The sequence below is a fragment of the Pteronotus mesoamericanus genome, unplaced genomic scaffold, assembly GCF_021234165.1.
Source record: "Pteronotus mesoamericanus isolate MK-2021 breed Mesoamerican mustached bat unplaced genomic scaffold, CSHL_Meso_final contig_221, whole genome shotgun sequence".
Classification (NCBI taxonomy): domain Eukaryota; kingdom Metazoa; phylum Chordata; class Mammalia; order Chiroptera; family Mormoopidae; genus Pteronotus; species Pteronotus mesoamericanus.
The window spans coordinates 17,751,092-17,764,758 of NW_026555092.1; the positions used below are offsets into that span (position 1 = coordinate 17,751,092).

The 13,667-nt window shown below is 52.2% G+C and overlaps 2 protein-coding genes across 3 annotated transcripts; one reads left to right on the plus strand and one right to left on the minus strand.

Annotated features, from left to right (window-relative positions):
- Positions 1-1,105: 1,105 nt before the first annotated feature.
- On the plus strand, positions 1,106-4,748 carry CDC20 (cell division cycle 20). Its single transcript, XM_054572082.1, has 10 exons — positions 1,106-1,301; positions 1,406-1,554; positions 1,643-1,739; positions 1,921-2,049; positions 2,141-2,337; positions 2,447-2,541; positions 2,690-2,918; positions 3,073-3,198; positions 4,071-4,188; positions 4,570-4,748. Exons 1-10 carry the CDS (start codon positions 1,121-1,123, stop codon positions 4,746-4,748), a joined length of 1,500 nt encoding a protein of 499 aa, XP_054428057.1. The 5' UTR covers positions 1,106-1,120.
- Positions 4,749-5,004: 256 nt separating this feature from the next.
- ELOVL1 (ELOVL fatty acid elongase 1) lies at positions 5,005-9,931 on the minus strand. 2 transcript variants are annotated; one of them, XM_054572084.1, is made up of 9 exons: positions 9,820-9,915; positions 7,894-8,078; positions 7,144-7,203; positions 6,765-6,955; positions 6,513-6,593; positions 6,322-6,378; positions 6,126-6,231; positions 5,900-6,036; positions 5,005-5,722 (listed from the first exon to the last, which is right to left on the minus strand). In XM_054572084.1, the coding sequence occupies exons 3-9, from the start codon at positions 7,187-7,189 to the stop codon at positions 5,501-5,503; spliced, it is 840 nt and encodes a 279-aa protein (XP_054428059.1). In that variant the 5' UTR covers positions 7,190-7,203; positions 7,894-8,078; positions 9,820-9,915; the 3' UTR covers positions 5,005-5,500. The 2 variants fall into 2 exon arrangements, with proteins under 2 accessions (XP_054428059.1, XP_054428058.1); XM_054572083.1 differs by lacking the exon at positions 7,894-8,078 and having other exon boundaries at positions 9,820-9,931.
- Positions 9,932-13,667: the final 3,736 nt, after the last annotated feature.

The window sequence follows — 13,667 nt, forward strand, 5'->3', positions numbered from 1 at the left end:
TTCAAGCCATTATTGGAGCATTGGATTGAATGGGTTTCAGACCGGGATTCCCATCAATTTGTGTGACCTCGGGCAAATCCCTTCCCTGGGCCTCCAATTCTTTACCTGTAAAATATGGGTATGTTGCCAGAATGAGGAGGGTGCGCCACCACAGTTTAGACTAGTGGATCTCTAAAATTCCTGACACCTCTATAGACCCATGAGGGTAAGCCAGTGTCCCCCTCGAGGCAGTCCAGCCTTATCTTCCAGATAGTTAAGTCTGAATCCCGATCTTTTTTTCTTAACTATAAGGAATTCACCCTATTTCAGCCTCATTTCCCCTGCTTGTAAAACAACAACAAAACAATTTTTAGAAACAAACACATACTACTTCTTTCTAGCGGTGTTCCTAGAGGAACCAAACAAACAGCAGATGCACCCTAACTAGTTCTGGCCTTCCTGAGCTTCTTAACCCTTTCCCCTGTCCCACGCTTGTCCGGCGGCCGGCTGGTCGCCCGCCCGCCCGCTGCCTTTCTCTTCCCTAAACGGCTCAAGTGCTTTAGGTCGCTCCACGGAGTTCTGCACTTGGGTATCATAAATACAATACAATCCACAAGAAGGATTTAAATGTGAAGGGCGAGTGAGAGGAATCTGAGGAATGAATGGAAGCGAACCAGGACGGCGGAGGCAGCGCAAGCCCCGCCCCCAGACGCTCCAGGCCCCTCCCTCTCGCTTTCAGGCACAAGTTCTCAGGGACCTACCTTAGTACTGACTCTCACCCTTCAAATCACGCTCCACTGCTGGATTCTCGTGAGATCTGTGACTTGCCCCGGAAGGCCCGCCCCCAGTGCCGTAAAGGCCAATGGGAGAAGACGACAGTTGCGACGGTTGGGTTTTGAAGGAGCCAATGAGTGCTCGGAGCGGAGACTTTAAGTGTAGTCCGGCATTTTTGAAGTCGGTCAGATGCAGTAATCTTCTCCGATCTGACAGTGAAAGGCGGCTGGGCCCAGCCAAAGTGAGGTCGCGGCCGGAGTGATCCTGGCTGTGTGGCCGGCCTTCCCAGAGAACGGTCGCCTGTCTTCCTCCAGGGCTCGGCGGCATCCACTCCAAGGACCCCTCCCTCTCCAGACGCTTTGCTGCCATGGCGCAGTTCGTGTTCGATAGTGACTTGCACTCGCTGTTGCAGCTGGACACACCCATCCCCAATGCACCCCCTGCGCGCTGGCAACGCAAAGCTAAGGAGACCGGGGGGCCGGCCCCCTCGCCCATGCGGGCCGCCAATCGATCCCATAGCGCCGGCAGGACCCCTGGCCGAACTCCGGGTGAGTGGGGTGCGGCGGGACACGCGGAGGGAGAGGGAGCAGCCTACATGCCCCTTCTCTCGGGAGCCTAGTGAGACTCTTTGGCCTCCCTCTTCCTGCCCCAGGCAAATCGAGCTCCAAGGTTCAGACCACTCCCAGCAAACCTGGCGGTGACCGTTATATCCCCCATCGCAGTGCTTCCCAGATGGAGGTTGCCAGCTTCCTTCTGAGCAAGGAGAACCACCCCGAAAATAGTCAGACGCCCACCAAGAAGGTATGTGTCCTAGAGGGGCTTAAGGCAAGGGACCCATCTGTGTTCTTTGCATAATGCTATTCTGCCTCACCACCACCCTATGTATCAGGAACATCAGAAAGCCTGGGCTTTGAACCTGAACGGTTTTGATGTGGAGGAAGCCAAGATCCTTCGGCTCAGTGGAAAACCACAAAAAGTTCCAGAGGGTAAGACCTGAAGTTCATGGTTTTTAGAGGGAGGTGTCAGCCCATCCCCAGGGCTGAGGGGAGATGCCTATCTGCCCTTCACACCTAAAACTGAGGGAAGGAAAGTACTTATCTGGCCTTCCAGGCTAGGGGCAGAGGGAGGTGTCAGTTCTCCGTGTCTAGGCTTACTCCATTGCCATAGGTTACCAGAACAGACTGAAAGTACTGTATAGCCAGAAGGCCACGCCTGGCTCCAGCAGGAAGACCTGCCGTTACATTCCTTCCCTACCGGACCGGATCCTGGATGCCCCGGAAATCCGTAATGACTATTGTAAGTGCAGCCTGTTCCTTGCTGGATGGGTGGAAAAAGAGCGCCTGGGGGCCAGACAAACAAGGAAGCTTATGTTTTGCTCCTATGGCAGACCTGAACCTGGTGGATTGGAGCTCTGGGAATGTTCTGGCTGTGGCGTTGGACAACAGTGTATACTTGTGGAGTGCTAGCTCAGGTGACATCCTGCAGCTTCTGCAGATGGAGCAGCCTGGGGACTATGTATCTTCTGTGTCCTGGATCAAAGAGGGTAACTACCTGGCTGTGGGCACCAGCAATGCAGAGGTGCAGGTGAGACTTATCGCGGTGTTGCAGCTCTTGTTTCCCAGACCCTGGGAGCTCGCCCAGCAAGATGTTAATGCTAAGGCCCAATCTCTGATCATGGTGGTTTTCTCTCTAGCTATGGGATGTGCAACAGCAGAAGCGGCTTCGGAACATGACCAGTCATTCTGCGAGAGTGGGCTCCCTAAGTTGGAACAGCTATATCCTGTCCAGGTCAGTAGTTTTTGCTGGTCTGTTGCAAAAGCAGGCTATGATTTTTGCCCTCTCTCCCCAGACTGTACACCTCTGAAGTGAAGCAGTTCTGGCCTACTGGTGGCGTTTGGCACTGCCACAGAATCTGATTCCCTCCTTCCTTGTGCAGTGGCTCACGCTCTGGCCACATCCACCACCATGATGTTCGGGTAGCAGAACACCATGTGGCCACACTGAGTGGCCACAGCCAGGAAGTGTGTGGGCTGCGCTGGGCCCCAGATGGACGACATTTGGCCAGTGGTGGCAACGATAACTTGGTCAATGTGTGGCCTAGTGCTCCTGGAGAGGGGGGCTGGGTTCCCCTGCAGACATTCACACAGCATCAAGGGGCTGTCAAGGTGAGAATGGGGCTGAGCTGGGGCCTGTGCAAACCCTCACCCAGAATCTGGGGAATATTATGGGGAGATGGGATGCTGGGATTGGACTGGGTTAATGTGGCACCCTTATTGCTCCTTGTCTAGTACCTGCTGACCTCACCTTTATCCCATCCAGGCTGTAGCTTGGTGTCCCTGGCAGTCCAGTATCCTGGCAACTGGAGGGGGCACCAGTGATCGACACATTCGCATCTGGAACGTCTGCTCTGGGGCCTGTCTGAATGCTGTGGATGCCCACTCCCAGGTATCATTTTACCTACTCTAGCCCCTCACTCAACAGATATGTCCTTACTCTTTGTAGTCTTCCTTGGCAACCATGTCCCTTTCAATGGCTTCACCAAGTCTGTATCCTGATGATTTCCAAACATCTGAGTCAGCTGTCACTCAGGAGCTGCAGACCCTTATCTCCAGCACTCTGTGGCTTATCTCCTACCCCGTGTTCCTATATGTGGCACCACCCTACTATGTCCCAAATTAAAACTTGTTAATTCCCTTTCCATCCCTAATGTGTTCCATCTCCTCCTCTTACATTCTTTTAGGACAGAAACTATTCAGAAATTTGAAAAACCTTCTAGAATCTTTTACCCTCTTCACGTAGTCACCAACATACCAGTTTTACCTCAGTATTATTCAAATGTGTTCCCTTCCCTCATTCTCACCCGTCTTCCCGGCAGAGGCCTAGTGCCCTGGTCTCAGTAACCTCAGCTCCTCCCATCTTCCTCTGTCCTCCTTCAACCCTGCAATGGCTCCCCATCACCTACAGTATATAACCCAAATCCATTAGGATGTGAGGCCTTTGCCTGGTGAATTTCCCTGCAACTACTCCAGGTTCTTCTTCCCTTCCCCTCCCCAAACTTTATTCTAGGTTGTAGTTTTCAAGCCAGAGTTCAAATTCTGGCTCTGTCACCCACTAACGTAACTTGCATGAGATCTTAGGCAACTTACTGAACTTTCTTCTGCTTGATTCCTCATCTGTAAAATGAGTAACGATTGTAACTCTCAAAAGGCTTTTGTTAGCAGTGCATAGCACCTGGCTGGGTGCCTAACACTGGAATGGACTTAGTTCTGATTCGAGTAGCCCTCTGTGTCATGCCTACACCATGCGCCCCTCCACAGGTGTGCTCCATCCTCTGGTCTTCCCACTACAAAGAACTCATCTCAGGTCATGGCTTTGCCCAGAACCAGCTGGTTATTTGGAAGTACCCGACCATGGCCAAAGTGGCTGAGCTCAAAGGTAGGCGCTAAATGACGGAAGCCAGACAAAAAAGACTATATATTGTATGACTGTTTATATGAAATGTTCAGAAGAGGCAATGCAAAAAGATAAAATCAATTAATGGCTGCCAGGAGCTGGAGGGAAAGGGTAATGAGGGACTTTCTTTATGGAGTGATGAAAATGTTCTGGAATTATAGTTGTGATGATTACACAATTTGGTGACTATGCTAAAAACCAGTGACTTGTACAGTGTAAAAGAATAAATTTCATGCTATATAAATGATTAATTATGTCCATAAAGCTGTTAAAAAAACAAGGTAGGTTGCCCTCAAAATCAGGAGAGCTGTACTATGTCTACATTCATGTGCTGCTCTCATTTTTTCCCTTCTCATGCCCCAGGTCACACAGCCCGGGTTCTAAGCCTGACCATGAGTCCAGATGGGGCCACAGTGGCATCAGCAGCAGCAGATGAGACACTACGGCTATGGCGCTGCTTTGAGTTGGACCCCGCACGGCGGCGGGAGCGGGAGAAGGCTAGTGCAGCCAAAAGCAGCCTCATCCATCAAGGCATCCGTTGAGGACCAATTCGTCACTTTAGTTTGTTTTTTGTGTGTTTTTTTTTTTTTAATTTTTCTAATAAAGTCATGTTTCCCTCTCTTCACCTTGCATGACTGCTTTCCCAGTGGCTTTCCCAGGGGGCTCCGCTCCTGTGTTTGAGAGCTACAAATGTCCGTCCTGTGGGAGCCTTGACCGTCCTTCCTGTTCCTAGACAGGGGTGGTAGGCTTTGTACCCCACCTCCTCCATTTACACACACACATACACATACAGCCTCAGTGGTTTCCTCTGTCACTTTTAATGAAGACATGAGTAGTGAGCAGTCTCCACAGGCTGTATTCCCCGGCCTCCCACCCACTCTGACCTGTGGGGTGGAAAAGGAGGGAGCCTGGGTCCACAGTGACAGATTATTGCTGACCTCTTCAGTGTGAGGAAAAAGGCCACAAGACCCTGGTGGGGGCCAGCCCTGAGTGCTCCTCTCCCAAGTTTAAGGCAGGGAGGGGGAAGTAAGCGTCCAGCCCTTTCAGCCCCCAGCTCTGGAGTGGCAGAGGGCAATGAGGCCAGGCCATGTCCCTGGGGCTGGCTGGGAGAAGTGGGTGAGGAACAGAAGCTGTGGTCCCTGTGTACCCGCTGTGGGGAGGGGAAGACCTGTCCCCTGCTCAGTCCTGACCACATAAGCCTTGGTCACAGGTGTAGGTGGGAAGGACAATGACGGATGCTGCCCAAGGTGCAGTCCTGAGGCACTTAGGTGGGCACCTAGCTAGAGCATGTTTCTCAGTTGGCCTTGACTTTGGCAGTACCTGGAGCTCCATTTTGCTGAACTACACGGGGTAGCCGCTTGCCTTTGGTGTAAGAATGATACCAGAAATTGGAGAAGAGCACAAAGAAGATGGTGCCGTACATCCAGATGAGGTGGATAATGACTGGGTACTGGTAGTTACAGCTGGCCATGAAGTAGTACTGGGAGATGTGCAGCGAGACCAGGACAAACTGGATCTAGGATAGAGAAAGGCAAGGGTCAGAGGGAATAGTGAGAGGACTGGAGGGAAAAGGCGTAGAGAAAGAGACCAAACACTGAGTGGTAGGATAGGGTCAAAGGTGAAAGGATGGATAAAGGAGAGCCAGACTAGTAATGATCGGTGGATGGTTATAGGCCGGGTGCTGGCCCCTTACCAGCTGGATGGCTGTCATGTGCTTTTTCCACCAAAGGTAGGGCTGAGCCACAGGGCCAAGGGCAGACAAGCCATAGTACAGGTACATGATGACATGCACAGAAGAGTTTACCATGGCATGGAAAGAGCCCATTCCTCCTGTGAGAGGACAATGAACAGCGTCAGGAGAGTTAAACCTCTGATCCCTAGTGCCCACCTCTCTTCCCCTAGTGGCCTTCACCACTCACCTGGGGCAATTTTTACTCCCCACCACCAGCTCCAGGGAAGCACTGAGTGGTGGAAGACATGCAGGAAGGTCACCTGCCCATCTTTTTTCCGGAGAATAAAGATCACCTGAGAGAAGAGTAGGGAAAGGCTTTTCAGAGTCAGGGTCTCTCCTTCCCCCACCCCAACCCCAAGTTCTCACATTTCATATATTCTCACCGTGTCCATCAGCTCAATGAACTTGGAGAAGAGGAAGAGCCAGGCCACTCGAACCATCTGTAAGAAGTCAGGACAGCCTTAGGACCCCCCACTACTCCTAGAGCCTTTCTGAACCAGCCCGTGAGCACAGGTCATACGCAAATTGCTCCTATCCCCAAGTTGCTTGTGACTTAGCCCCTGCTCCTACTTACCCTCAGTGCCTCCGGGTTGTTGGAATAGTCCACAGGGTCACAGCGCCAGGTGTAGCTTTGCAGCCAGCCAGACATCAGGAACTAGGATGGGGTGTGGGTTAGACCACCAGAATTCCCTCCCCAATCCCTCCCGTTTTCTAGCTGAAGAAATGGAGCTGAGCCTCTTTGGACAGGAGATGCTGTGCTCTGGCTCTAACGCCTGCCCCTTATCCTGCCAGCAGGAATTCAAGCCTAGGCATCCCAGAGGCCCACCTCATACACAATGTAGAGGGAGAGTGCCACCAGTGAGAAGTTGTAGACAACCATGAAGCCACGCAGCTGGAAGGGCTTCCGGTTGGCCATGAGTCGAGGCCCAAGTGAGAGAACGAAGTACACATAAGTCAGGAGAATGGAGGTCATTAGCAAGGGGGACCCCATCAAAGGGTAGCTCTGAATCCGGGGATCTGTGAATAAGAATCAAAGGAGTCAGGAAGTGCCACAGGGTTCAAAGGGTCCCCGCCAGGTGTATAGATATGAGGTCAGATGACAAAGGGTCAAAGGGGTCATGGGGACTTTCCATTAGGACAAAGCTCTAGATCCAGAGACCACAGGGCAGGAGGGAGGGAGGGAGGGCAGGTGGACAGCATCTTACCTCCATGCTTCATCATCTCCTGGTACAAGTTCACAACAGCCTCCATCCTGGCTAACGACTCTGGGGAGGTATTGAAGGAGGGTGTCAGCCAGGGCTGACCGTGTGCCCCATTCCATCCCTGACCCACAGAGAGGGCACAGACCAGACCAGACAACTCCCGATGCCTCATCGCAAAAAGGATGTCACAGGGAGAGAATTGCTGGGGGTAAGAGGAGGCAGCTTGTCAGGGGCATCTGCTTCCCACACATCCTGCCTGCCTGGGAAGGGCTGTTCCGTCCTTCCTCTCCACACCTTCCCCTCCTCTCTTCACTCTCTGCTTTTTGGAGATTTTTACTCTATGATCTCCCCTCCCCTCTTCCTTCACAAGAAAACTCTCAATTTTGATCTCTTTCTAGAAAGTATTACATCTCACCAACAGGGAATTCGTCTCCCGGATGAACTGCCTCTCCCTTCCTCACCAAAGTCTCTCCCCGTTCCAGCTCTGGGTTTCTCTTCTCTCCAGGGATCCTCCCCTTCCACCTCATGGCCCATTTCGTGGTGCTCATCTTCTGGGACTGTCCCTCAGGACTCTCATCTCCCCAGGGTCCCTCCTCACCCCTGGAGGACTCTCACTTCCCAGCCCCTCCTGCCCATCCTGTGCCTTCTGTCTGTTCTGGGACGCTCACCTCCCAGTCCCTCCTGCCCCTTCCTCCTCTCCCCGCGCTGTGACACTGCTCCCTGGGGCTCTGCTCAGCCCTCCTGGGCTCTCACCTCCAGCCTCTCGGCTCCTCTCCGGTGCTCTCCTCCTGCCCTTCCTCTCTGGGAGCCTGGCTCTTTGAGACTCCTGCCCTGGCAGCTCCACCTGTCCGACTAGATCTGGCAGCAGCCCCGCCCTCCGCCCACCCCTGCTGCACAGCACATGGGGTGGAGGGTGGGTCTAGGCCACAGGTCAGTGCCTGGAGGAGCAGGACCCACGAGGATTGAGAAAGCCAAGTAAAGCTGGGACTCACCACCCGCCCACCCACCCTAGACCAGCCAGAGAGGCTAAGGTTCCAGGTTTTGAACCACAAACCCACTGGGGCTCCAGTCCCAGCCCAAACCTTGGCCCAAAGAGAACTGCCGAAAACCCACACCCAGTATCTTCTAAACTAGGCACACATTGTCAGTTTGTCCCACTTCAGAATGGGTACAATAACCCTTCTCTCCCAGGGAGGGGCAGGAAGCCAGTGGCATGTGAGGAGGTGGGGGAGTGGGGGAGGTCTCAGGAATCTTCCCCTCCCTCAGGGAGGGGTCTAATGAGCTAGGTCCTCTCCCCCTCAGAGCCAGAAGGAATGTCGGGGGAGGGCTCACTGGGACACCAAAGCCAGACCCAGGGGAGCCTGGAGCTCTGAGGCAGTCCCAGAGGGGCAACGCAGTCCCCGAACAGCCCGGGCAGCTGATGCTCTGAGAGCCAGCACTCCCGTCGGCCAGGTTCCTCCTAGCCAGAGAACAATCTCCGCAGGTACTGAGTGAAGAACGCAGCTTCTGACACATCCACCGAGGCTGGATACACGCCCCTCACACACACTCACTGGGCACACATCTCACAAATGCTCCCTCCGCCTCCACGTCAACCCCCAACTGCCTCACCACGATCAGGCCCAAGTCCTCCCATACACACACCCTCTCGCACAGCTCTCCCCCACCCACCCAATGATGGACTCACCAATGGTTAGCACACGTAGGCACAGAGAGCTCACACACCTCCTGCTGGCAACAACTGCCCTCCTTTGACACACCACCCAAAGCAGCCTCCGTGGACTCTGACAGGCACAGTTCCTAACACTCAGTCCTATTCACACCTGCTCCCAACTACATTCACGCTAGTGAACACACCCAACACACTCACGCATCCTCGCTCATAGGTCCCGCAGCACCACATGCAAATGCTTATGTTGCGCATATGAGTCACAGATAAATGTGGCCACATACATAAACTCATACAGCCCCCTTAGCAGGGAATGAATAGAAAATCACTCACACCACATGCAGACACACACTTGCCCTAGTTGGAGCACACAAACATCTTTCCACAGATGACAATCACCATTCATTCATTCATTCATTCATTCACAATCGTATTTTTGTTGGCTGCCTAGTCTGTGGTAGGGCCTACCCAAAAAGGCGTAGCATGTGCTCTAACACACAGTTCCTTCCTGACCCATGTGAGTTTGCCAGCTTGTTATCTCTCTCAACCACCACACAGGCACACACTCATGCACTCTTGGAGGTCAGGAGTGGCTCAAGGCTTCTGGAAAGGACCTCTCTCCCAGCTTGAGAAGACTCTGGGTGTGTCCCCGGTAGGGGGAACTCAGTCCAGTCCTTCTTCCTTTAAGATGGATGGAAGGGAAAAGGAGACAGGCAGAGGAAGGGGGAGGGGAAGGGAGGAGGGAAGAGAAGGGAGGGGAGAAGGAGGGGACAAGGGTAAAACCAGGAGGAGATAGAGGAAGGCCTAGGTTTGAGTAAATGGGGTCCACGGACAGGGGGCAGGTTGCGGGAAAGGCTGAGCCCCGCAGAGCTGGGACCTCCCACCCACTCTCCCCAGGAGCAGCCTCGCCCACAGCCTGGGCAGGGCAGGGCAGGGCAGGGTTGGGCCGGGCCAGCCCGGCGGGGGGCCTGGGCACGTGGGGCCTCTGCCCAGGGAAGGTCCAGACTCACCAGTGGGGGGCCAGGCAGGCAGCAGTAGAGGGCTCGAAGGGAGCAGGGCCAGAGAACAGTCCCCAGGGCCAGCCTGCCTGCCACTTCCTCATCTGCTGGGCCGACTTTCTGTCACCAGAGGGGGAGAGGGCGGGCCGGGTGGGGGGCGCCTGCTGATTGGGCCTCAGGCTGAGGCAGGAGGGGCCGTCCAGCCTCGACTAGGCTGGGCCGGCAGGGCGGGAGCAGGGGAGGAACGCCCGATCCCGGGGCAGGAAGCACGCCCAGCCCTCACTCCCCACCCCTTCCCTCGGCATCACTCCGCCTGCTGCTGTCAGGTCGCTGAGGCCTGGCCTGGGCTGCCAGAGTTGTACCCTGCTTCCTCCTGACGTTCAGCCCCTAAAAGGCCTCATTCTGGGCCCTCTGGTGATTAAACCTCCAACACCACCAACACACCTTTCTGTGTGTGGCAGGCCCACCCAGCTTAGGACCCTGGGAAAAGTTCCAGGGCTCAGTCCTTCCCTCAAAGAGCCCCCCTCTAGAAAGGGTGAGACCTGAGAGGCGGGCCAGAATAGAAGGGTGGTTTCTGTTCAAGAGGGCGACTGGGCACGAAAGCTTCCCCTGTGAGCCTATGTATTCGGATGGGCCCTCCATTAGGAGGAGCTGAGAGGATATCCTGGCACAAAGGTGGGAAAATACAATGCCTGGGGCACAGCTGCTCTGCCCGGTACATGCCCCGTACATGCCCCGTGGGAGGTGGTGTGGTCTGAAGTGCTGAGTTATTAGACGTCCAGATGAACTCTTGTTACATTCTCTGTGCATGTGTGCTTTGTTTTTAACTGTTTACTGTTCTGTGATGTTTATTTTAAGAAAGTACTAAACTGTAATAAATTAGTTTGCTTTTTATTAAACACACACACACACACACACACACACACACACACACACGGCCTGGGGCAGGAACAGCAAGTAAATCACTGGCTATACTGGCCATCCAGGTAGCAAAAGGTAAAAACGGGGAGTGAAGCTGTGGCTGAATGTAGATCTTGAAGGTCAAATGGGGCAGTTTGATTTTATTGTGGAAGCAGGAGAGAAACCATGAAGATTTTTGAGGAGGCTATAATCAGTCTTGTATTATCAAATATTCATCCAATATTTATTGACCACCTACCATGTGCAAGACCGTATTAAGGGCTGGTGACACATCAAAGAATGAGGCAGAGCTGTCTGTGCATGGGGTTTACCATCGAGCTAAATCCCCTCGCTCTGGCGGCCAGTATGAAGACGGCATTGGAGAGAGGCCAGTGGGAGATACAGCCTGACCTGAGAAGGTTTGGGAATGAAGAGGCAGACACTGTGGAGATTTCCCTGAGTCAGATGGAAATACACACACACACACACACACACACACACTCTCTTAGTTGTCTATCCAGCTTTCCCTTTTCCATATACTCAGCAACTGGATTGAATTTTGGGGGGGTGAGGATTAGGTTTTAGTGAAATGAAATCTTTGTCTCCTCTTGCTTCCGTACACTTCTATGTAAATTCATGAGCATTCGTTTAACAAGTACTTAACAAGTGTGTACAAAGCACTATTCTGAGAATGCTATTGAAAGATTTTGGATTTAGTGTCCACCTAGAGATGGACTAGAGAAGAACAAAGCAGACCATTATAGATGATGAAACTGTCCCAGAGGCCAATTATAGTGATAGGGAACTTCAGCTATCTATGTACTCACCTAGACCTCACTGGCAAAAGACCATGGCAAACTCTCAATAAGTATTGATTGGTGCCATGAATGAACATGCCCAAAGACTCACTTGGCTCAGTTCTCGTCCTGGTCCTCTGAGAAAGCGTCCCCAATTATTTGATATAGACCACTTAGCCCCAAGTCCCACTAAATGGCATCCCCATGGCTGTGGGCTTCCTGTAAAACACTCACAGTCTAGTGAGAAAGACAAACATTTAATGAACAATTACAGTAGCATGTGTTGAGTATTCCTACAGAGATAAATCCAGAGGGTTATGAAAGCAGGGGGGTAAGAGACACCGTACCCCAAGGTGGAGGTTAGTTCTTAAATTCACAGAAATGACATGTAAGCTGAGCATTAAAGGACATTTTATAGAAGACAGGGGGAGGCATTCCAGGGAGAGGGAGGCATGTGTGCGAAGGCATAGCAGCTAGAGATGTGGTAGGTTTGGGGAACTTTGGGTAGTTTGGTGTGGCTCCAGCTTGGGGGACAGAGGGTAGGGCACATGGGTAAGGGCAGGAAACCTGGGCATGAGTCAGTTTATGAAAAGCCTCTGTCTGTCACAGTTTGAACCTTATTGTTTATCTTTTTCAGCCCTGGCTGAACACCAGAATCACCTAGGGAGCTTTTAATATATCAATGCCTGGCTCTCACCTCTAGATTGATTCTAACAGTTGTTTTAATGGGAAGAGACTTAAGCATGTTTGTGTGCTGTGTGGAAGGAAACAGTCGGCTCCAGCACATACCTCACAGACTGGAGTATGTGGAAAAGAACGAGTACATTTGTCAATGCACTGGGAGGAAATGGAATCATTTGGGACCTGTAGGGAAGCCAGGCGGAAGGCCTTGGGAATCGGAGGTTGAGTGAAGGCTCCCCATACCAGGGACAGGCTGATAACTGGAGAAACTGGAGGGGTCCAGGAACTCACAATCTTTTAAATTGATTTGAGAGAGAGAGCGGGAGGGGGGGGCGGGGGAGGAGGCAAAAGAGAAACATCAATCTGTTGTTCCACTTATTTATGAATTCATTGTATGTGCCCTGACCAGAGATTGAACTTGCAACCTTGGTGTATCTAGACAATGCTCTAGATGCTATAACCAACTGAGCTACCTGGCCAGGGCCAGGAACTCACGGTCTTGAAAAGAAGGAAAGTCTGGTGTTTCCAAGAAAGAATACCTGATTCAATAGTGAAAATTCCCTCTCCTCCCTAACAGGAAATGAGGTGACAACTTGCCCTATGTCCCACCCTGTCTGACTCACTCCGCTCTCTCCCTGCTTTCTAAGGAGCCCTTCTCCATCCTCTTTCCACAGAAGGCATGGATTTATGTTCTCCAAGAATTTCATCTGAAAACCATCGTTTGTATAAACTCTAGCAACTCTATTCCCATAATTATTTTAGGCTTTATATGTTTCAGCAGAAAAATTAAAGAAATGTGGGATCAAAGAAACAGGAATGGTAATGGGTTAAAAAAAGGAAAATGTCATGCCTGTATGCGCATGAGTGGGTGAGTGAGTGAATGAGCAGGTGGAGCAGTGGGAGGAATAGGGTATGGGAGACAGGGGAGGTCATCTAAGAACAACAGGAACTGAGGGGTCTAGGCTGAGGGACAACAGGAGTGGCAGGTAGAGATGGAAGCAGCTTCCTGGGGGCTGCGTCAAGCTTCCCCACCCCATCCTGTAAAAGACAAAGGGCACTTTCTACACAGTACTCACCCTGAGGGGCTTAGGGGAGGGCTAAGTCTATGAGGACAGGGAGCACAGATGAGTATGAAGGGTTTGTCAGTTAGTCATTCTGCATGTCCTTACGCCTTCGCCAGCTAGAAAGAAACTTCTGCTTAAGGCTAGGACCTTGGCTGAAGAAACTAGTGCTGGAAAGACATCTGAATATTTACCTGACAGGGCAGATACCATGATCATGAAAGACATCTAGCTGGCAGAAGGGAGAGACTGTTTGCAAACAATCAGCATATCAGCTGGAAATTTGAGGGTTTGCCTTGACTCATGAGAGGTCAGGGACAAGAGTAGGTAGCCAATGTCAACAGACTATGGGTATCACAGAGTGTTCGCTGAATTGGAGTAAAGAAACTCAGGGAGGAGGGAAGAGGGCTTTGATAAAACC